Below are 25,627 nucleotides of genomic sequence, written 5' to 3' on the forward strand. Positions count from 1 at the left end.
GATAAGATATAAAGCGGGCACAAAATCAAGCTACTTGACATTTGATACCGATGGACTACCTGACGTCTTAAGGTACCTTGTTATCGAATTTACTAACTGGGGAAACTAGTCACCTTTAAAATCACACTCTATAACATGATAACGCGACACCACAAGATAACACGACACCAGATCGGACAACATGACACTTTAACGAGATTGTTGTCGTTTTGAAGTAAGTATTTTCAATTTTGTCTATACACAATGTGAATCAATGAAAACCAGATTCCTACCAGTTTTCGAGGATAGAAAGAGGCATCTAATGGAATGTTTTCTGAATTAAAAAGACCACCAAATAATCACACAGATGGCTTATCCACGGCCAGATTTTCATTGGTTGGGATATTGAACCGAGGATTTTTTCTCATTTCTGAAGCAACAAGCTTGGCATTACCCTCAACAAAAAGCTCAACATTCCATCTCTTTGTCTGCCAAATATCCCGGCAAAATCTCCATTACTTTCGAAAAATCGAGGTGTTAAAGTCGGGTGGGTAAACCAGAAATGTTCTGTCTGACACCACATGATATCCAGGGAAGGTTCTTACTGACACCAAGTTTTGATGATTAGATGTTCTGTCTGACACCAACGTTTGATCATTTGTTTTCTTGCCCTTATTTTGCTCGGTTTGCAGTATTTTATCTAATTTACGCATGTTTTTGGATATAACGGGTCGTTAAATTCATTTTTGCTAATAAGGGTTTTGGTTATAATGTAGCAATTCACCGTAATTCGGTCGAAAATGTGCTTTCGTGGTGAAGTTGAAAGAAGTATTCATAAAAAGCTTACTTTTCTATTTTTGGCACTTTTGCGAGTAAAATGGGGGCTTATTTCATTCGCAGAATGTATTTTCAGTAAAATAAGACAGGTTTCATGTTAAATTTCACGTTTATATGGCAAATGACGAGAGGAAACGAATGTAGGGTCGTTTACCTTAGCGTCCTACTTCGCGACGCCGTCAACAACGCGATCCGAGAAGGGGTCAGTGGTCTATTTTTACTGGTGTAAAACCTTTACATTTCAAGAGGAAATTCAGTACGATTTTAGGTGTCACAACACTAAATATGTAGGGAAAGAAAAACTCCTAAAATGTAAGGGATTTGCTTATCGGAGGGGGACTCAGGAGTCATACCCGGGTCAATATTCAGCACCCACTCCACCAGAGCTCCGAAAGATCACGTTATAGTGTGTCACCTGCGTTTATGTATATATTGATTGTGTAATATGTAATGTGATTTTGCCCTAGATTTTGTATGTCTGGACAATGAATTGTTATCAACAATTAATGAATACCTGCCACTGAAAAAAATACACACAAAAAATAAATAAGCAAAAAGTAACATACACTTAACTAATAGGTCAATCAATGAATCGTTGAACACGAATCACAGTTCCTAAATAAACTATAATATATAGGTCAAAAGTCGCTATCTAGTAGACAGACAGTTCATACACACCCAGCATTGAAAACCCCTGATGATGTCTCTAGTTGCGACTCCTATTAGTTTCTAACAATAAAGAATGTATAATCAACCGAATGCATGCATGCTAAAGTTCATAACCCGGGAGTCCGTAAACAAGTTTGAGCTGAATATACAGGCTGATATAGCTAAAGTTTTGGCCATATGATACCTTGGATGCTGAGAGTATCTCATACCAGTGATTCATCCTACACGTGCTGTATATCGGCCAATCGGTTGACGCATTGTCAATCGCGTTGGGCGCCATTTTGTCGCCGGCAGCCAGTTAGTGTTTTGGTCGGGGGTTGGACGTGACAACAGAAGAGAAACACCTCATATTTGTTGTGATATCAAACCAGTATATAAACTGAAATATTTACAAAATACCATAATAAATAAACAACTACTGATATAAAAGTACAAGTACTATATTGCGCAATACGTGAAACAAATGGTCAAGCAATAATGGGATCGCGATGAATGCCTTTTACACGGACAACTGAAGTAATGTCGGACCATTGATACAATTACCAATATATCAAAACGACAAGAAAATGTCTATATCAGCCATCGGCTTTTGATCCTATTTTAAGCGTATTTCTGAATTTGGTAGATGGTATACAATTTGTAAATTTTGTATTTCGCTAATAAATTTAAAATATGTTTAAACCAAACAGAAAAATAGGTACATGCAGTTGTAGATAGAAAAAACGGCGGTTCAAGTTTTTAATAATTACCTGCAGATATATGCATATATGTCTACGGAATGTAGGAATATTTGTTAATTATCACAAAACAAATGGCATTACACTGACGTTTTGCAAAAATGAATGGTCAGTTTAGGTAATGTAAACTGTCCGAGTAGAGGGTCAACAGTACAGGTCAAGGGGAAGCAACGACAAATTTTACAAATCTATTATATAGTAAAAGTTGCTGTGACTGTTACATTAAATTAATTTTACGAACTTGGCCAGAAGTGTTTACTAGACGGTATTTAAGATGGACAACAAAACAATAGACAATATGTATCAGCAGTATAGTTTATTTATTTATTTATTTATTTATTTATTATTTGTAACACGTGAAACATGCATCGAAGAAAAAGTACAGTTATAGCCACCTAAGTATGTAAATGTAAGCCGGACATGCGAGACTCCAATATAGCCCCGGGATACTTTAAAGGCACTCGCTACAGTTTTTCCGGACGGGTCGATATTTACCCCCAACACCGTGCCAATTTGGTTTCGATGTAGCTCACTACAGTGTTGGTGCGGTCTTCTGCGCATGACCGGAAGTGATTATCTAATGTCGCGTACGGCAAAAATTCGCAAATTATTGTATGTTCGCATGCATTTAATGTACAAAATGTATAATATACTGACTAAAGGTTAGGGTAAGTATCACCATGGTTACAAAGTATATACATTTAAAGTACTTTTAGTTCAAATTGCTTCAATCCGACATATACTGGAGTCTGTTATTTATACCAACGCTCCAACTTTGCATTGAGTCACAGCTGTTTCTAATCCCGTACCGTACCCGTACCGTACATTCGTAAACTATAGGTTTTGTTAAAAAAACGGGGGAAACTTTCATCGTTCTATGCCATCAAAATGCTTCAGAAACACCTTAAAATCCGATTATTAAGAAATTTGCCGTTTGATAATTTTATATATACATTTTTAAGTCATTTGCTCAAACACTGAAAGAGTATTTCGTGCCAACCTGCGTTGTATAAATGCCCGCCACACCCCACCTCGTTGCAATTTGATTTAAGCGAAATCTAATATGGTGGGTGACCTATCAATTTTCTTTTTGTTTTAGATTAGGTAGACATAACCAAAGGTATGTGCAGAGTTTGATTAAATTCTATTATGTGAAACTAGATAAAATAGCAGAAGTACCAACTTAAAACTGACAAAAATATGCAAAAATAGCCCCTGGGTCTGCTTAACAAGTATTCCTTTCTTTACAAAATCATGTTCTTTTGATTTCTCTGAGCATGTTTCAAATAGATATATTGTTTTCTATTATAAAAATGCTTAGATAATCAAATTTATGCTGATTATTGTACTTTACTGAAATATATTTTAGGATTACAGAAATTTTGAAAAATGTTTAAAATAGCACCATATCTAGGAGCAAATTAAATTGAAACAAAGCTGATGACCTAGTATTTTTATTTCATTTTTCAATACATCATAACATGATCTTTTAATACAAAACATTTCATCAAAATCTATTATTGAGAAAAAAATTACGAAACTGTAGCGAGCGTCTTTAAATTGAGGATATAAAAATAGTTTTGGAAAAACGTTCTATTCATAAATACAGATCATACTGTTACTAATATTGGCTTACTTTAAATAGAGTTACTAAATTTAGATCAGGAATTTCACACTTGTTTCTATTTATAGTTAAACGGGTATCCGAATACTACTTGAGGCGCAACGTTGATTGCATCAAACAGTTTTTCATTTCATTTATACAAAATATAATTTCAAGATCAAGATGTGTTTTAACAAGTGAATAAATCATCAGAGAATAGAGGAGGGAGAACGCTGCGAACGTTTTAAAGTTTATCAAAAGGTAATATTTTATGTTGATTTACATTGCACTTTCTTTATTGAAATTTTATAGATCTATGTGTTTTTTATTCCGCTTACTTTCTTAGATATGATAATCTTTATTGTTAAAAACATCAGGTGCACACTATCCCATACGGAATAACAATTCTGTGAAATTTTATTTTATTGAATAACTGTAGCAATATGTACAGAAATCAGTGTATTTAGTGAAATTTCAATCACATTTTGTTTCTACAGTGTAAAATAGTTATTCATCTATGGTTTTGAAACTATGCTGAAAAGAAAATGACTGAATAAGTTTGCAGATGAAGTTGTCAAGACACATTTATTCAGGAATGGCCTAAATTGTCCACCTGAAAACTTTTAGCATAACTGTATATATCCTGTATTTTAAGAATGATTTTGACGAAGTTTTTGTGAGTGAAAAAAGTAGGTCACTAGGTCATGGTGGGTCTTTAACTGCCCGCAATTACATAACTGATTTATACTATTGAAAAACGGCGTTTTTAAACCCAAAACAAACAAAAATAGTATAATGAGAGCAAAATCTTTATAATACAGTGTATTCGGTAAATGTTATGAGACATTTTTATTGTTCCTTCTCTTGAGAAGGAATATTTTAATTCGGTAAGTCACACTTGACTGAGCTACTGATATCGAAAGCTGTTGTAATTACAAGCTGGCCAATTAAACTCCGTGACCTTAGAAATAACCTCTAATTCTTTCCTAATCGAGGCGATTCTCTGACTGAACGCGTTCCATGGATTACATATTACTAAACCCGAGGATGATTGATTGATTCCTTTATTTCCTCCATTCTTGAAGAACATAACATATGGACAACTATTGAAAATTAAAAAGTTTTGATTTGTTGTTCAACTAAAACAGAAGGGGACAGAGTTAGACATCTAAAAATACTAGTTTGACGTTTCTTTCATCAACATTAATGGCATAATGAATTTTCTGCAAACATTTTGGACAATGGCCATTTCTGTCTACTTTAGCTTGATGAAATGTCATAAATTATACAAAATTTTTAAAGAATACATAACATGACATGACATGACATGACATGACATGACATCACATCACATAACATAACATAACATAACATAACATAACATAACATTTATTTGGCATTAAACACATATACATTTATAGCCAAACTATTTTAATACGGCACGGGTTGAAACGTCTTACCTCTAGCTAAAGCGTCCAGCTCACTTCAGTGTTTTAAAGCAAACTGTAGTAAATGGATTAATATGCCATGAAATATATATGTAATGTTAGTTATGAAATATCAATGTTTTCTTTTTTTGTTATACATTATTTGTATCTTACTTTCGAACGGGGTACTTATACTATCATTTTTTGTTTTCATTTAAACCATATTTGTAATCATTTGTACCATAAGAGGGCCTCATGGTAGATGAACGTCAGCTAAGTGAGTCGCCCTCTATATATATAAAATACTTACTTACTTACTTACTTCAAGAACAAACCAAGCGAATGCCAGTTTTAAATCATTTCTATAAGGTATGGAAAAGATGCTCTCCTTTAATATAGAAGAAAATGTTATGAAATATATAGAGGCTACAAACGTTATTTTGTAATTATTAAAATGTAAAATCTAAAAGCAATTTTAAAGCAAAAAATACGGCTTTCAGAGTAATGAATGTATATGTATTTAGAAAATCTGAAATGAAGCCAGCATTTTTTTCAGTCAATTAGAAGTCAGATTTTTTTTTAATATGTGGAAGCCGGTATAAGTTTTTTCAAGTAAAACCAAAAACAGGAATTTTAAAGCAGTCGGCTCTTAAATGCAAAAAAAAATGATGTTACACATAATATAGTTGGGGCAACAAGCAAACACATATTCGTATTCAATGTTTTAAACGATAATTTTACTTTCCGTTATTACAAGCGTGGCATTATCCATATGTTTGCATATCACTTAAAAATCGATAAACAGGAACACTAGCTCAAGAATAATAATTTCACATATTAGTTATTATGCCGCCCCAACCCTTTTCGAAGAAGGAGGAATTCTAGTATATTGTTTTGCAGATGTCGATATTTTGCCTTGCATCATGAAAGTTATTATGGAGATTGGGCATGACCAGTAAATGACCAAAGTTGATTTTGAGGTCGGTAGATCGAGGGTCAGGGTCACACTGACGCAGAACGTCAAACAGTTTCCAGATGATAACTCAAGAATGCTTGGTCCTAGGATCATAAAGTTGGTCATGACTAGCAAATGACCCGTATTAATTTTTAAATTAGTAGGTCAAAGGCCAAGGTCACATTGATCAGGGACAGATGATAACTCAAGAACGCTCAGGTCTAGAATAAAGTTGATAGGGATGTTGGTCATGACACCTCTTGATTTTGAGAACAGTAGGTCAAGGTCAAGGTCATAGTGACTTGGAACAGTTAAACTGTTTCAGGAGGATAACTTGAGAACGCTTGAGGCTAGAATCACGAATTCAATAGAGAGGTTTATCATGACCAGCAGATGACCCGTACTGACTTTGAGGCCGGTAGTCGATAATTAGCAATATAGTGGATCCGAATTTATAGTATCCTTCAGATGTGTATTTCAATAGAATGCCTGTTTAACTTGATAAAATCACGTGACCCTCTACGCTGATATCGTCTATATATACATTGGTAACAGAATACATGACAGTACAAGTATACTGATTTCCGGACCAGTAGGCATACAGGCTCTTTTTGTTTGGAAAATAGCCCGATGCAGGGCTTTCATTTTGAGACATGACGTTATGATATCATATATTGAGATTGACCAATGACACAAAATCTGGGCGTGATGACTACCTAATAGATTGTCATAGAAAACAATTTCTTGCAACTTAAACATATAACTCTCATTCTTGCAGAAGAATATCACATCCAATATCAATTTAAAAAAAGCTACTTACTTCGGATTTTCGTAAATCCTACTTTTACAGTGTTTTTAAAAGATGCCACCTATTTAGACACAATTTGATTGCCTAAAATAAACAAAAGCATGTGGCAGTTAAACTTCAAAGGAAAATTGTCTGGAATTTTTTATTTATTGATTTTGGGCTTTACTTTTTCATGTCTTTGAACTAGGATGAAAGTTAACCTGTTTAACATTGCGAGGTGACCTGAGTATACCGCATGTAGACATTTCCAAGTGTATAAAAATGTACTTCAGGTTAAGTTTTGTGGACTGTAAGTTTGTGTCTTCTTTTCTTTTTCTTATCCAAAATTGAAATGAAAGACGTAGTTTAGTTTAATCATATTTCATTTATATATTTACAATAACAGCAGATGAACACAGCTTAAAGTAAAGCTAAAACGGTTGGACAAGTTCTTACAACCTTAATGAATGCTCTCCCCTAAAGATTTTAAACAGGAATGACAGACATGCTGCAAACACGTTGCAGCTGAGTGTCTTTTTAATTCTCTTATTTGCTTTTTTCCCAACTTCAAGCCATTCCACGTCCCTTAATTTTAGAAAACAATTTTTAATATTTACTTTAAATGTCGTTTTTCTTTTTGTATATGTGGTACTTTAAAAATAAGTAATGAGGATTGAAAATATTGAAATTTCCTACGATATCATTTCTAATATGGAAATTAAAAGACTTTATCGTAAAACAACTGAGATAATTGAACTAATATTAGCAACAACAAATAGACATTCAATGCAGACATGGTTATCTGCACATCCATGGTTTAATTTTGCTTTTCATGACAGAATAGTTTTGGATTTTCTACGACAGATATTGTTTTACGAAGAATCATAACCCCCTTTTGAAGAATCATAACATCATCCATCGAATCATAACACCTAATAAACTGCAATATTTCCGTCGTAAAAAACGCTTTCACACGTTTTTGTGGGGATAAATAGAAACGTTTGTGTATCATTGATCGACTGACGTCGACTATTTGCCGCAAGAAAACGTATGTGTTCGAAAACAATAGCAAAAAGCGGTATGGGTGGCACAGAAACGCTGAAATGTAATCATGTGTACAATTTCTAAAGTTGACAGAAAACAAACAGTTGGTCGCTGCACAGAAAATCTTGTATGTATGTAATCATTGTTCAACCTTGCATCGAATAGCATTCGGTGACTTTATTTATAGTAATATAAGAAAGAAAACGTAAGAATTCTTTACCTGTGTCACTGTTTTTACGTGAAAACCATCATAACCAGAAATGACAACAGAAGCATTTTCATACATAACCAAAACGTTATGATTCTGGAGATTACCGGACGTGTTAGGGTTCGAACTATATCGAAAACCTTTCAGATAATGTCAAAATAGTGAAATATTCTAAGTTCGAACTCTTTCAGGTCTACTTCTCTGACCTCTTTTCAATATCTAGAACTATCAAGGCCCCCGGTCTTGGTAGTACTCATAACGTTCATGTCATAAAATGGACTAACCTACCAGACTTAAACACTGTTAAAATAGTAATATTCTTAAGAGCGAATGCTGCCCGATTATGTAATACGACCGTTTAGGGCTACTCGAGGACTATACAAGGTACCTGATCTTGCCAAGGACATAGACATTTAAGTACACTATGGTACTAGGTAACTCGAAATTTCGACTTAATAAATTTCGTGTTACGTACATCAAAATCTCGAGCTAGTAACTTGAAAGTTCGTGTTAATAAATAACATACACCTGGTACTAATGGTTTATCGTACTAATCCCGTAACAACAGATATTTTAAATATTCTAACAGCTAGGTAAAAATATAGTATAGAATTTATGAACTAGCAAGACGAAAAGTAAAATATCATATTCATTTTATCACTGACTGTCTTATCAAACTTATGAAACTGTATGCACAATACAAAAATATTGACTGAACATGTAGAGTAAGAAGAACTAAGTAAATTATCGTAGACTATATATCCTTGTTACAAGTTCATATACATATACATACCTATTTGTTTTAAATAACAAATGTTCTTAAGTCAGTGTTTTTATATCCTTCTAATAATAACATACTAACAGTTTGCTGCTACTCTTTAGTATTACGTATTGCAATATATACAAAAATAGAACAAAATAAAGAAAATCAGTCGAACATTAGAACAATCACTGAAGACGAATAATATTCACAGATGCCACTTTGAGATAGTGAAATTAATTTTGATAATGATCTTTGGCCTTCAAGTGTGACCTTGACCTCGAAACTAATGACCTGGGTTATAATCTCTGTCTGTCTTCTTAGTGAGGTTTACAATTGGTGCTAGTTTTATGAAAATCCTTTCAGTGGAAAAGACATAAATTTCAGGTCTTTTATATTTGTCCTCTAAATATGACCTTGACCTTAGATCTAATGACCTGCGTTGAGAACTTTATATGCCGTCCGGATGAGCTTAACAACTGGTTCTAATTTTATTACATACATTTTAGTGGGTAAGAAGATATGGAGTGGACAAGAATTTAAGCTATTTGACATTTGGTCTCTAAGACTGACCTTGACCTTGGACGTAATGTTCGGACTATTTACTCTACAGATCCTATTGATGACATATGCAATCGATGCTAGTTTATGAAAATATTTCAAGCGGTTTAGACGATATGGAGTGGACACGAAGTTAAGCTATTTGGCATTTGACCTTGAAGTGTGACTTTGACCTGTGTCTAGTGACCCGGGTTGTGCGCTCTCACCTTGACCTCGGATCTAGTGATCTACATTGTGTGCTTTGCACGTCGTCTGGATGAGGTAATTAAACAACTGATGTTATTTTTATGAAAATCTTCAAAGCTGTTAAGATAAGATGATAAAGCGGGCACAAAATCAAGCTACTTGACATCTGATACCGATGGATTACCTGACATTTAAAGGTACCTTGTTATCGAATCTATTAACTGGGGAAACTAGTCACCTTTCGAATCACACTCTATAACGTGATAACTCGACACCACAAGATAACATGACACCAGATCGGACAACATGACACTTTAACGAGATTGTTGTCGTTTTGAAGCAAGTATTTTCAATTTTGTCTATACACAATGTGAATCAATGAAAACCAGATTCCTACCAGTTTTCGAGGGTAGAAAGAGGCATCTAATGGAATGCTTTCTGAATTAAAAAGACCACCAAATAATCACACAGATGGCTAATCCACGGCCAGATTTTCATTGGTTTGGATATTGAACCGAGGATCCTTTCTCATTTCTGAAGCAACAAGCTTGGCATTACCCTTGTATCATTTAGCGTTTCCATACCCTCAATAAAAAGCTCAACATTCCATCTCTTTGTCTGCCAAATATCCCGGCCCAATCTCCATTACTTTCAAAAATACGAGGTGTTAAAGTCGGATGGGTAGACCAAAAATGTTCTGTCTGACACCACATGATTTCCAGGGAAGGTTCTTACTGACACCAAGTTTTGATGATTAGATGTTCTGCCTGGCACCAGCTTTGATCATTTGTTTTCTTGCCCTTATTTTGCTCGGTTTGCAGTATTTTATCTAATTTACGCATGTTTTCGGGTATAACGGGTCGTTAAATTCATTTTTCTAATAAGGGTTTTGGATATAATATAGCAATTCACCGTAATTCGGTCGAAAATGTGCCTTCGTGGTGAAGTTGAAAGAAGTATTCATAAAAAGCTTACTTTTCTATTTTTTGGCACTTTTGCGAGAAAAATGGGGGCTTATTTCATTCGCAGAATGTATTTTCAGTAAAATGTGACAGGTTTCATGTTAAATTTCACGTGTATATGGCAAATGTTGAGAGGAAACGAATGCATGGTCGTTTACCTACTTCGTGACGCCGCCAACAACGCGATCCGAGAAAGGGTCAGTGGTCAATTTTTACTGGTGTAAAACCTTTACATTTCAAGAGGAAATTCTGCACGATTTTAGGTGTCACGACACTAAATGTGTAGGGAAAGAAAAAACCCTAAAATGTAAGGGATGTGCACATTGGAGGGGGACTCAGGAGTCATATCCGGGTCAGTTCAGTACCCACTCCACCAGAGCTCCGAAAGATCACGTTATAGAGTGTGTCACCTGCGTTTATGTATATATTGATTGTGTAATATGTAATGTGATGTTGCCCTAGATTTTGTATGTCTGGACAGTGAATTGTTATCAACAATTAATGAATACCTGCCACTGAAAAACATACACACAAAAACTAAATAAGCAAAAAGCAACATACACTTAACTAATAGGTCAATCAATGAATCGTTGAACACGAATCACAGTTTCTACTGAATAAACAATAATATATAGGTCAAAAGTCGCTATCTAGTAGACAGACAGTTCATACACACCCAGCATTGAAAACCCCTGATGATGTCTCTAGTTGCGACTATTAGTTTCTAACAATAAAGAATGTATAATCAACCGAATGCATGCATGCTAAAGTTCATAACCCGGAAGTCCGTAAACAAGTTTGAGCTCATACAGGCTGATATAGCTAAAGTTTTGGCCATATGGTACCTTGCATGTTGGGAGTATCTCATACCAATGATTCATCCTACACGTGCTTTATATCCACCAATCGGTTGAGGCATTGTCAATCACTTTGGGCGCCATTTGTCGCGGGCAGCCAGTTAGTGTTTTGGTCGGGGGTTGAACGTGACAACAGAAGAGAAACACCTTATGTTTCTTGTGATATCAAATCAGTATATAAACTGAAATATTTACAAATGATCATAATAAATAAACAGCTACTGATATAAAAGTACAAGTACAAGTACTGTATTGCGCAATACGTGATACATATGGTCAAGCAATAATGGGATCGCGATGAATGTCTTTTACACGGACAAATGAAATAATGTCGGACCATTGATACAATTACCAATATATCAAAAAGACAAGAAAATGTCTATATCAGCCATCGGCTTTTGTTCCTATCCTATGTGTATTTCTGAATTTGGTAGATTGTATACAATTTGTAAATTATGTATTTCGCTAATAAAATATGTTTAAACCAAATAGAAAAATAGGTACATGCAGTTGTAGATACGGCGGTTCAAGTTTTTAATAATTACCTGCAGATATATGCATATAAGTCTACGGAATGTAGGAATATTTGTTAATTATCACAAAACAAATGGCATTACACTGATGTTTTGCAATAATGAATGGTCAGTTTAGGTAATATAAAACGGTCCGAGTAGAGGGTCAACAGTACAGGTCAAGGGGAAGCAACGACTAATTTTACAAAACTATAGTAAAAATTGCTGTGACTGTTACACTAAATTAATTTTACGAACTTGGCCAGAAGTGTTTACTAGATGGTATTTAAGATGGACAACAAAACAATAGACAATATATATCAGCAGTATAGTTTATTTATTTATTTATTTATTTATTTATTATTTGTAACACGTGAAACATGCATCGAAGAAAAAGTACAGTTATAGCCACCTAAGTATGTAAATGTAAGCCGGATATGCGAGACTCCAATATAACCCCGGGATACTTTAAATTGAGGATATAAAAATAGTTTTGGAAAAACGTTCTATTCACAAATACAGATCATACTGTTACTAATATTGGCTTACTTTAAATAGAATTACTAAATTTAGATCAGGAATTTCACACTTGTTTCTATTTATAGTTAAACGGGTATCCGAATACTACTTGAGGCGCAACGTTGATTGCATCAAACAGTTTTTCATTTCATTTATACAAAATATAATTTCAAGATCAAGATGTGTTTTAACAAGTGAATAAATCATCAAAGGAAACAGAATTGAGAACGCTGCGAACGTTTATAAAGTTAATCAAAAGGTAATATTTTATGTTGATTTACATTGCACTTTCTTTACTGAAATTTTAAAGATCTATGTGTTTTTTATTCCGCTTACTTTCTTAGATATGATACTCTTTATTGTTAAAAACATCAAGTGCACACTATCCCATACGTTATAACAATTCTGTGAAATTTGATGACCAGGTCAAATTCTTTTTGAAGTATGCATGACACGAAGTGGGTGGGGGGGGGGGGATGGGGGAAGCAGAAATACCAAAAACTGACGGAAACGGTAACATAAATGAAATAACACTAACGACAATTAAATATAATTACTTCTAGTATAACGAACTTGTATGAGATCTATTGCAATTGAGTTAAAAAAGACAATAGCATGCAATGAAATGCAGCAACGTATGAAAACGGAATAGAAGAAAATAACAAGTTTTGATTAGAGCAACAGGATAATATACAATTATATCCTTCCTGCGTGCTGATCGTAACTAACTAAGCCTCGCTATATTTCTGAAAGGATGGAGTAATGAGTAATGAGTTCCAGAGTCTAGAGGCTGCAGAACCTAGCCTTTGCTTCTTACCTGTGGGACTTCATATGTGCTGTATGTATTGAGAGTTGTTTTTCTACTGCCATATATCTTAACCCGCCCGCTTAGTTCAATAGGGAGAGCGCAGAGTCGCGGCCGTATGTTCTCCGCGACGGCGTGTCTTAAATCATTCGTCATCCACCTCTAATTCATGTGGGGAAGTTGGCTGTTACTTGTGGAGAACAGGTTTGTACTAGTGCAGAATCCAGAAACACTGGTTAGGTTAAAGAGGCACCACAAAATAACTGTATGTCTTAACATTTTATTGAATAACTGTAGCAATATGTACAGAAATCAGTGTATATAGTGAAATTTCAATCACATTTTGTTTCTACGTACAGTGTAATTAAGATAGTTATTCATCTATATTATGCTGAAAAGAAAATGACTGAATAAGTTTGCAGATGAAGTTGTCAGAACACATTTATTCAGGAATGGCCTAAATTGTCCACCTAAAAACTTGTAGCATAACTGTACATATCCTGTATTTCAAGAATGATTTTCATTAAGTTTTTGTGAGTGAAAAAAGTAGGTCACTAGGTCGTGGTGGGTCTTTAACTGCCCGCCATTACATAACTGATTTATACTTTTGAAAAACGGCGTTAAACCCAAAACAAACAAACAAAAAATAGTATAATGAGAGCAAAATCTTTATAATACAGCGTATTCGGTAAATGTTATGAGACAGTTTTATGTTACATTAGTTTAGGTGTATACAGCACAGGTTCGTGAACTTTTGGGTTTCCACTGGGGTTTTCCTTTGATTTCCATATTGGGTTCCCAAAAATGAACTTCAGTTTATAATTAAATCTAATATCGGTAACAAGTATATTTATCAGTTTGCCAACTAAAGTTTTACATTAGGCCTAAAAAAAAAATCTTTGTTTCCGGTAACATGCTCAAAAAAATTAGGGTAGGTAGGTCGGAAATGTTTTTTTTTTGGAAATTATTTTTATTAAGGGAGACTTTTCGGAAATTATTTTTTTGTCAAAAAATGATTACAAATAAGGGGGTTATGCCTTCAGTAAGTTGATTTCTAACATCACTGGCCATGTTTAAAGCATAAAAAGTGCAGTTTTGCATCTTTTTGTTAAAAAGTTGAAAAAAAAAATTCTCCAAGGCCATAAAAACATTTAGGGTCGGGCCAAAAATTTAGGGTATGTCGGGATACCGGAAACAAACAATTTTTTTTACGCCTTAGACTGGTATAATGCATAAAGGGACTTCTGACAAATTCGTTTATTTAGATTTTTTGTCAGACCTTGAAGGCCAGATTTTTTTTTCAGAGTAAACCAAAGATATATATATATATATATATATTTATCTCAATCCGTTATTTGGTACATATGTTATTCAACACTATTAAGCGCGATAAAGGCATACATTCTGTATTGAGTAATTTACCTAAGTTAAGAGGAAACGTGAACGTTTCCTATATGTATATAGGGCAAAAAATTCCTACGGAAAGAATTTCTTTAAACTCTGTCCGTAGGAAATTTTTGCCTATATACGCATAAGCAACTGTGCCGTTTATCCTTAACACATGTAATACCTGCAAGTCTCCTTGATTAAATTTCTAAAGAAGAAACAATAACACATTTAGCGTAATAATAAACTTCTCTAAGTAAAAAAAAGAAAAAAAAAATTATTATGACTTTTCATATACATCAAATATGTAATAATCGATACCTAGAAGGTAAATGTCACACTGGATAACCGGCTATCCTGACGCCCGCTGGAAATGTAACCCAGCTGGAAATGTAACCCAGCTGTAAATCGGTAGGTAAAGTTTTTCATTTATTTCTATTAAAACGAAGCAAATTCTTGCAAATTGTCAAGGAATGACCATGGCTTACATTTACAATTTCTGAGCCAAACATGATCGTTATGTTTTGAGATATTCGCTAACAATTTATTCAGTTTGAAAAATCGAACAAAAATCCAAAGTTTTGCACAAATTGTTTGGTTTATGAACAACCTGTGAAAACTTTTATTATCTGGTTTAACAGAGGTGTCCTTTCGGAACACCTGTGTAAAGTTGGGAGGTGGGTTATGGCAAGCAGATGACCCCTATGATTTTAGGCCAGTAGTTCAAAGGTCAAGATCACAGTGACTAAGAACAGGTCTACGGTTTCCGGATGATAACTCAAGAACGCTCGGGTCTAGAATAATTAAAGTTGATAGGGAGGTTGGTCATGACACATCTTGATTTTGAGATCAGTAGGTCAAAGGTCAAGGTCATAGTGACTTGGAACAGTTAAACCGTTTCAGGAGGTGACTTGAGAACGCTTGAGGCTAGGATCACGAATTCAATAGGGAGGTTTATCTTGACCAGCAGATGACCCGTATTGACTTTGAGGCCGGTAGGTCAGGGTCAAGGTCACGGTGACTCGGAACATATGAACAGTTTCTGGAGATAACTTGAGTACGTTTGGGCCTAGGATCACGAAATCCAATAGGGAGGTTGACCAAGACAAGCAGATTACCCGTTGGTTTTGAGGTCAATATGTAACCCGGAATAGTTAAACAGTTTGTGGACGATAACTTGAGAACGCTTGGGTCTAGGATTACGAAACGTAATTTGGAGGTTGATCATGACCAGCAGACGATCCTTATTGATTTTGAGGTCAGTAGGTCATAGGTCAAACATTTACGCAGAACTGTAGAACTGTTTTGCCAAATAACTAAAGAATGCTTTCGTCTAAGATCACATTCAAATTTGATACGGAGGTCACTTATGACAGGTAATTAACCCACAAATATCTATTGAGGCTAGTACATCAAACATCTAGTGAACAATGACCGGATAATTTCTGTTCCTTGTGCTGTTACTGAATGCATCAATGGGGTGGGGGTTGGGGTGTTCATGTTTTATGAGCTCTTGTTTAAGAGTACAAACAGGTAATTTAAGTATAAACGTGTTTACCTGCTTCCAAGACATATATTAATTCTGTGAGAAATTAAAACATACAAATTAATACTTGTAAAAAGCCGTTGATATGATTTCTAAACATAAGCAATTTCACAAGTTTTATGCTATTCAGTACATTCACGGTTATTAAAGATAAAGAAACAACTTTTTTCTTTTTCCTAACGCCGAATTTGAAAGAGAGTAAACACGGGAAGTAAGCGAGTACATTGCAAACACATGTGTGGCTCTATTAGTTTGATTGCTGTGCGTTTGTTGTTCGTAACTAATACAGCTAAGCATACAATGGACTGGATTGTATCTATTGTACACAAAAGAGAAGGGTTTTTTTATTAACAAGACAAGACGCAGACACAAGATGGCCATCTGCGCAAGAATGTTCGGCCACCCCACAGCATTTCACAAATAACAATCGTGTATTAACAACACATGAATCACATGTTTTTCTCTCGTTAATACATGCCTGGATCTAGTGACAAAAGTAGTTTTTATGCAAGAATATCCGTAAAGATTTTGAATAGAAGGGCTTTCACTTTCTGTCAAGTAGTATTTTCAGTTTGCTTTCATAATGATTAGAATGTTCGACAGAAAAGTAAAATCAACCGTAGCGTTAACAACACTAATACAAGTATAAATAGATACCAAATAGCACTATTAGTTTCCAAATACTTTATGATTCCTTTCAGAAAAGTCCCTTCTCCATGCCAAGTTTGCACAAATGTGTTTATTCAAACATTTTTTTTTCTATCTATCCAAACTATAGAGTGCATGTAAATATTTCGTTTTAAACGACCGATCATTATACGAAGGTATACTGCCAACTTTCGCTTGTTTCTTACCTCCTACACCTGAATATGTTTACTGAATCTTTGCTTAATTTTCTATGTCATATAAAATTACCTGTCTTTTATACCATGCAAAGTTCATAAGTATAAATAAAGTGTATAAAGATATTTTACTTTCCTTCTGAAAGGCTTTTAGATGTATATAATTTTCCTTTTTTGCTAAATAACTTTTAACCTCATTTGATCCCAAGTTTCCTTGAAATAATAAGTATTTCCCTCGTTCAGTCTGAAAATTCCCAATTTTGTTTAAAAAGAAGACGTTTAATTAAGTGATAAATGAATTCAATAATATGTAAAACAGTTGCAAAACAATAATGACTGGAAACCTTTAGGATTTTTGTTTTCTGTAACAGTTCAAAATTGCACGACCATAGACTTTCCGTCGTATTTTCCCTGGTAAAAGGGCACTAGTCCCATTTCACTGGTCACTGTTTAGATATTCTATTAAACCTATTTATGTATTAAAATTTTTCAGCTATTTTCTTATTATTTATATTTGATAGATGGCGGATAAATACTACAGGCTTGTGTGCTTTGTGGTGAACATTTGTCCAGAACCTTTACGAGAATTTTTCATCAAGCTTGCTAATAAAGATGCAGGATCTTCTTATACAACCGTTGATGCATATCTTGCTCACAGGCACCCGGATGTGATGCAGCTGAAAAGGAAGAAAAGGATCAGAGAAGATCAGTATGATTTACTATATCCTGGTCATGGCACCGCTAACGTTGACCAATGGGATGTTACACTTCTTGTTACATTGATTACGGAAATGTTCGAGACAAGCATACAACCCCTTGATATATTTCTCATGAAGAATGAAATTCGCGGGATACGTAACGAGTTGCAGCATCTCCCAAACACTTCAAATATGACAGACAAAGAGTTTGATGACTACTGGAGACGTCTTGACACTGCCACTATTGCTATAGCAAAGCAGGTGTTTAGTGCGGGGCGTGAAGAATTGTTTCGAAAGAAAATTGAAAATGCTAAAAGCAATAACCTTCCAAACCTTGGGGATACTCTACGCCAGTGGTACGAAGAAACCATTAAACAAATGCAAAGCAAGTTAGATGACATCGAGTCAAATACCAAGGAGACGACTTCAGTTCTTCGACAAGTGACTGTTCAAAAACCCGGACCTTCAGGTAAATGTACTAGAAACGTTTGAACATGAAATTATTAGTATTTAGCATCAGATAATTTCTGATTAATCAAATTTATCTAAACTCAGTGAACGACCTACTGACTTTCTATTTAACAGATAACAATGGATTAGTAGATAAAATATTTTAGTCGTAAATCTAATGCAATAATAATGGTATTATGTTTTTGTAATGTTTGTATGCTTATTGTTATGTTGAATTAATGATACTGTCAATAATTTGTTACAATAAGCTTGCCAGTTTCAATGTGATTTGTGTATTTGTGTTTCAATTTGAAGCAATAAAATATGATTAAATAAAGAAAAAACATAACAAAAACATATATTTGCTTCAGGCGACAAAAATAAAAGAATTAAAACTGCTGATGGCATACTGGCAAAGCTTCAAGGTTAGTTATTATTTTCACAGTTATTGTTTCTGTCATTACATTAACAGAGATGAAAATTTTAGAACAGAAATTAGTAAGAACATTTTAAACTATTTGAACTACGTCTCTATTGCGGCTTTGGCATTAAATATTTTTGATTAAACGAGTATTATATATATATTATCTTTATACGCTTTATATGCTAATATTTTTCCTTTTCCTGAATCAGCTAGTTTTGAAACAACAATGAATGAATTACCAGAAGATTTCAATGCACCTTCAGAAGTTGCCGACATCAGAACAAAACTTAGAAACAATCACTATGTGGTTGTAACCGGAAGTTACAATCGTCTTTATTTTGAAACAGCACTTGCAGCCATTAAAGGAATGGGTTATAATTACAAACGAAGTGTCGAGATGCACGAGTCGTCGGACTGGCGCCATATTGACCCCGAAGACGTTGACTTCGTCCTGTGCAGAAATCCGTTTGGAAGTTTCTCGTATGATGAAAACAAAGCTAAAGCTATGGCAGATATATTCAACAGCATGATGCATACAACAAAAGGAGATGAGAACAAAACTTTAGACCTAGTCATAGTAACAGACCTGACGATTCTGACAGAGTGCAAACAATATCACGATCATGACATCCTGGAAGAAATAGTGAAGGTTTTTGATGATACAAGTGAATCACGACCGGCGGACCTTACCCTTGGTATGACAAAATCAATTATGATTTAATCAAATCTCTGACGTATTAGTCCGCTATTGATTAAAAGCTAATTATGAAGGATGTACGCTTGCTCTCGGTTTGTCATTTTATCTTTCTTCGTCTTGTTACTAAGTTTGTGAGGTCCTTAACTTAAGATCCTTAACTTAAAGTTCGAGTTCATAATAAGAGGTCAATGATTGATGGGCCTTTTTCTTATCCGGTCTATAACTCTTTTTGCATGGATTGATATTTAAACATCTTGTCACAAACAATCACAATAACAAGACAATATTTAGAACTCTAGCTGAAAGTCGAAAACTTATGGTGTGTTTTCCTGTTAAATGATAAATGGTTTGATATTAAAATAAATTTAATTTGAAACTTTTTTACTAATAAGAAACTTTATATAGTATATTAATTAGAGAGTTAAATGTTTCCAGTGCCTCTTAACCAGTAGCAGTCCTGGTATTCCCATGTAATACTTACTTTCATTATTCATTCGGGTGTCTGTTTCCATAATAAAGCGTCCGTCTAACGTTTCTAGGCTTTTAGGCATTTATTGGTAATTTGTACGTGAAACTTGATAACTTGATTGAAGCGCTTTGTCCTTATAGTTTATAGATATTTAGAGAAAATACATATCGTTACGCTATAGATAATAACATAAACCGGAACTATAGTTTGTTTTATGCGCCTTTGAAATTACATGATGTTACTCTAGCTACGAGCTGAAATTCACAAATCATGAGTTTTTATTGTTGTTTAGAAGGTTCAGTCATGATACAATGCAAGAAGGCTCCTAGCTTCTGACATGCCCTGTTTAATCTGTTTGATTTCTTGTCCATTATTTTTCATGAAATTAATAACATATATTATGAAGAATATGCATCTCTTTGCAATATATTTGTATTTAGTGTTAATTTTCAGGGTGTAGAAATCAGAATATGACCTCGAACTGTTTTCCAGTTGCCAACAACTTGGGAGGTAATTCATTATATCATAGCAAGAACTATAATTGGTCATATTTAAACTTACCATTAATTTTTATATTTAACAATAATAACAGCGTTTTGTTTTGTTATGTGATACTTTGAAAAAGAGATTAATTCACATTTAGCTATTTAGTACATTTTTGTTTCTGTAAAAATAGCGAAACGCAATATCACGAATCAGTATCTATATGACTTGGCTAAAATCCTTATAAACATTTTTTATAAATAATTGAAATATTAGATAGGGTTTAATTGACCTATATATATTTTTATTCTAACAAAAGTACTGACGAGCAACTTCCTGAAGCAGTATAGCATCTCCAGCAGTCAAGAAAATGAAAGCGTAATTAAAGAGGCAAGAGACAAATTTAAAGCAAAGAAAGCCATTGTGCTGACGGGGCCGAGAAAATGCGGAAAAACATCAGTAGCAGTTGCGTTGGCGTCTTCTTATCAGCCTTCACAATGTTCCCTTCTTACAAAACCAAGTGATTTTTTGAAAATTGATTTTCAAAACATATGCTTGATAATTATTGATGAGTTTGCCGGAAAGTATTGTTACGATGAGAAAACCATATACAACTGGTTAAGCATGTTTGATCATTTGTATAACGCCATTACGGCAGGACAGATGAACGTGATAATCACGTGCGAAAAAAGCAAACTGGACAAATGTTGCTCTTAGATTTCATCACATCCTATTCTTGACCACAGAGTAGACATACCAGCACGTACTACTGTCATTAAGCAGGAGATGGAACTTCAAAATACAGAACGTAAGTAGGAACCTTGAATGTTGATATGATCTTCGTTTTATGCTTTTATCTCAAAGTAATGTTCAAGTCCTGTAAAATTATTATTATGAAATATATTTTTAATTCGTTTAAGTTCTTTTTATGTACTACATATAAACAAACGCTGGCCCTTGTTAAAACTTTTTTTAAGAAATCAAAATTTTATTTCACGTTGTGAATTCGCTTATGACAAGTTTGGCGAAACGGTAACCTACTTATAGAATTAAAAACCAACGACCACCTAGCTAAGCTACCTAAACAAAAATGCCGATATTAATGCAGAATTTCAAGGCACAAACATTTTCGACAGAACAGTGGTGGGCTAAAAGTTTTATTCTGCAAATCATCTTATCTACACAAGTGGTACGTGTTAACGTACAATTCGTAATTCATTCGTGACAATTGCACGCCTGCAAAATTCTGCATCCAGCAAGAGAGTAGTGATAGAGTTACTGTTTATTTTTCAGTTGGTGCAGGCCCGCAGTTTCAGATTGATGGACAACAAAGGTATAAAAAGGGTGAATTGAAACACTCATTGTTTTTGGTGACTTACTTGTTTTTATATAAGATTTTATCAGGAAATGATTAGACGTTCTAAGTGAATAAACGACAAAGCTAAACAAATCCATATATTATTATTTTTGGACCGATATCATTTCATATTAGAAAGATGTCATTTGGTCATGGATATCATTTGGCCATGGGTTTTAAGTTTTAAAGGTGTCGACGATGTACGAGAGATACCGGAATTTTGTTTGTTGTTTTATACGCCGATGGTGCAGGAACTCTGTCTGTCTTCTTTGTATGTACGTCTGGTGGTCTGTCCATGAGTAACAATTTCGTTTCTGCTTAATAACATAAGAATACTTGACCTATATTATAATATTCAAACTTTAGTTAAATATTGTTGAAGGTTACCCATATTGTTGAAGGTTACCTCTAAAGATAGATGAACCTCTTGGAAATGACGTATTTATAATTTATATAAATGTTGTTAGATGCGAGCAGTAATTTGTATTCTTTTACGTTTAAACTGGATAAATAATTCTTCTTCGTTAGTCGTTACTAATAACACATTTCCCAAGTCGTTAAACGTTATTTTACGAAAATAGGAAAATACATAATGCAACGCTATAAGATTCTTTCACTGGTTGTAGGTGCAGATAGGAATATCCAGCCTCGAGGGTAACTGATTTGGCGGTAAAGAGGCTCCCCGCCTAAACAGTTACCCGAGAGCCGGATATTTCCATATGCACCTATAACCAGTGACAGAATCTTTTTCTTGCATACCGATATCAAGAAATAATGATAAAAATAAAGTCAATCGAACGGCTTTCATTTTAGAACTATTTCTTATAGCAGCGTATTTAAACAAAGCGCGGGAAACCAACGTCCGTAAACAGGAAAGACGTCATATGACGTTCCAAAGACAAATAACAATGTTTGGTTCCGGTATTGTTTTATCAGTTGCAGCGTAACGTTATGACTTTTTGATAAAATAACGTGTTTTGAATCGAGAAATATACCAAGAGGTACCGTCAAGGTATTGGATTTTTATTCAGCTTTTTATTTAAAATAAGTTATAAATTACTACAACCACCTTCCAAATATGTGTAGTTCTTAATACGTCATTTAAAGCACGAGAGTCATCTTGCACCCTTGCACCCCGGGGTGTCAGATGAATTTTTCCAGCACCGTTAAAACTACCGGAAATCTAGGTCTGGTATGCAAGAATATATATGGTACAACTAGACGGGAACTTTACGTTGTTGTTCACCAGTGTAACAACGGTTTTTCGTTCTGTCTACAGACGTAAATATCATGTGCTTTGTTTTAAACGCTGCATACTGTAAGAATATAGGGTTAAACTGTTAGTTTGATTTCATTTAACTGTTATTTGTTGAACATGCCAAAAAGAAAAAAAAATCCATCATAGGCTCTAAAGGCGGAATATCCGGTTCTCGGGTAACTGATTGTATGGTATCTCTGCAGAGCACCCTCGTCGCCTTTAGAAAGAGTTACCCCTTGCACCTCATATTATCATCAGCACCTACAACCAGATAAAGAATATGTTACACATTTAATAAACATTTATTTATGGCGGCGATTGTGCTATTACTTGTTTCGTTTAAGAAATCACGCATGAAAAGGTAAGGTTATGTCCGGATGTATTGATATTCTCGTTTTTCACGCATTACCATAATATAGATAAAAACAAACTGATGTGGCACTTATTTTATAGCGGACAAACAACGGGCCTTTTTCGAACCTATCTGCAAATACTCCGATTACTAACATATGTGTCCAATTTTAGCGTGCTCATCGGCAGTTTAAGTCTACAAAAAACAAATGATAAAAAAAAGAAAAGATAGAATAAGAAACATGAGACAGTATCTTTTAAGCTCGAATTGCCGAAAGTCATTAACTCTATTGCGACACACCCGGCGTCCATAAATGTCTTTCTTTTCACGGCCTGGTTTCATAACTCTTATTTAGATGAAATTATAGCCTCTTTTTACACTTACCCATTTTATAACAACAACGTAATATTAGAGATTCTCAAAATATAGTTGAAAATTCAAACACTTATTCGCCATAGTAAGCAACAAAGTATTTTATACTTGTGAAATGCAAAGAATTTCTTTACGTTAGTCATGCATATTTCTATGAAGGCATGTTTATTTACTATACCTTATGGCTTCATACGTGTACATTTTACAATTCATCTATTTCGTGAGAATATAAAAGCAGTTAACATTTGAAGATATCAAAATTGTTTCCATGAGCTGTTATACTTGCGAACATGTGTTGGCCCAACAGGTTGAAGTTTCGAGAATTACAAGCGTGTTTAAAGATAATTTTTGCGAGAATATCTATCCATAGCTTTTATTTTTATAGATATGTATAGCTAGTTTGATAACGGACACATATAATCATGATAATATGAAACTAATAATTTGAATTTGAGTCAAAAACTAACTACAACTCAATGCCTTTTTAAAATACCTTATTGTACAGTTTGTATAACACATGCTATAGAAGAATTCATGCATAAGATTCAGACCTACTCTCTGCACTTTCAGTAAATTAATTAGATATAGACTAAAAATATTGAGAAAGCGCATTGTACCAGATGCAGTTCCAGATGTGTTGATTGAAAGATGTCATACAATACAATTAAATGTTATCATTATTTTTACAAAATTAACATTTTGGTCTGACATGTCTTGATTCTTCATTTTAGAGTAACACATAACCAGGCAAGCATTCCATCAGCGCAGCTATTTACAGGTTCCAATGTATGGTCAGTCAAGGATACACGTAAGAGTAACATTCGGGTAAATGGTGACACAGTAAGATGTTGTATCGAAGGTTGCTGCCTTTTACCTTCTGGGGATATTGTGTTAGCAGACAACGGTAACCACAATCTGAAGAAACTCAATGACATGTACCAGGTGATCAGTGTGTGTTATATGTCTGACAAACCCTATGGTGTTTGTTATATCGATAACAATACAGCTGCAGTAACACTGAACTCCAATAAACTGCAGTTTGTGGATATTAGGGGAGGTATGACACTTACCAAGTCTGTTGATGCAGGTCATCCTTGTAGGGGAGTGACCTATCTCAATAACCAGTTATATGTTATAGATAACAGGTCCGTCTATATATACAGTAAAGACGGTATAAAGCAGCGTATTTTATATACTCATAATTTTGATATGACCAGTTTCAAAAATATTGCACTAAGTGATGATGGCAGTTTGATATACATCTCAAACTGGATTCGCAAACTTACAACCATTGACAGCTCAGGAAACCACCTGCACACATTTACTGATTCAGAATCCGGTGAAGTAAGTGGAGTTTGTGTAGATGGTGAAGGTCATGTCTTGGTATCTTACCAAGGCTCATACAAGATACTACAATTTAGTTCTGATGGTAAGAAGAAACTAGGAATCATATCAGGACCTGATTGCATATACTGGGCAAGAACATTGTGTTTTGATAAAGAAAATACAACTTTGGTAGTAGCTGGTGCTGATGATAATATCAATGTTTTAAAACTATAGTGATGAAACATATCTGAGTTGACTGTGAAATATATACAGCAAATAAAATCAGTAACTTGAAAGTAACGTTTAAAGCATTAATGTTCATAATATGTGAAAGAAAGCGCGTAGAGAGGGAGTATATACGTTTCTAAATATTTTAGATAACATATTCATATTTTTGAATATTTATTTTATTTACAGACAGTTTCTTGTGCGTAAATATTTCTTTTCTATATATAGATATATGTTAGCATGATGTTTCATGTATTAAAACGAAAATAAATCTATGTGTTCGATGTATAAAATGTAACGATTTCTAAATATTTTAGATAACATATTCATA

At 34.2% G+C, this 25,627-nt stretch overlaps 2 protein-coding genes across 4 annotated transcripts in view; both read left to right on the forward strand.

The window, feature by feature from the left end:
• The first annotated feature begins 17,687 nt into the window (after nucleotides 1-17,687).
• The window catches only part of LOC128554620 (uncharacterized), a 35,171-nt gene continuing 27,231 nt past the window's right edge, over nucleotides 17,688-25,627 (forward strand). The window contains exons 1-7 of one of the 3 annotated variants that reach the window (XM_053535906.1): nucleotides 17,689-18,349; nucleotides 18,702-18,755; nucleotides 18,964-19,449; nucleotides 20,374-20,430; nucleotides 20,723-21,211; nucleotides 21,697-21,736; nucleotides 24,474-24,806. In XM_053535906.1, the coding sequence (XP_053391881.1) occupies nucleotides 17,704-18,349; nucleotides 18,702-18,755; nucleotides 18,964-19,449; nucleotides 20,374-20,430; nucleotides 20,723-21,120 (1,641 nt within the window). In that variant the 5' untranslated portion in view covers nucleotides 17,689-17,703 and the 3' untranslated portion in view covers nucleotides 21,121-21,211; nucleotides 21,697-21,736; nucleotides 24,474-24,806. Of the gene's footprint in view, nucleotides 18,350-18,701; nucleotides 18,756-18,963; nucleotides 19,450-20,373; nucleotides 20,431-20,722; nucleotides 21,212-21,696; nucleotides 21,737-24,473; nucleotides 24,807-25,627 lie in introns of those variants that run through there. The other 2 variants (XM_053535904.1, XM_053535907.1) reach the window with 2 other exon arrangements.
• LOC128554621 (uncharacterized) lies at nucleotides 22,353-25,302 on the forward strand. Its single transcript, XM_053535908.1, has 2 exons — nucleotides 22,353-22,414; nucleotides 24,474-25,302. The coding sequence occupies exons 1-2, from the start codon at nucleotides 22,353-22,355 to the stop codon at nucleotides 25,300-25,302; spliced, it is 891 nt and encodes a 296-aa protein (XP_053391883.1).

This window comes from Mercenaria mercenaria, unplaced genomic scaffold, assembly GCF_021730395.1.
Source record: "Mercenaria mercenaria strain notata unplaced genomic scaffold, MADL_Memer_1 contig_573, whole genome shotgun sequence".
Taxonomy (NCBI): domain Eukaryota; kingdom Metazoa; phylum Mollusca; class Bivalvia; order Venerida; family Veneridae; genus Mercenaria; species Mercenaria mercenaria.

What these genes read in the sequence shown, in the direction of transcription:
- LOC128554621 (XM_053535908.1), top strand. Translation starts at nt 22,353, where the DNA reads ATGCAACGCTATAAGATTCTTTCACTGGTTGTAGGTGCAGATAGGAAT. An exon ending in AGGAATATCCAGCCTCGAGG is followed by an intron (nt 22,415 to 24,473) that starts GTAACTGATTTG and finishes TCTTCATTTTAG; the next exon opens with AGTAACACATAACCAGGCAA.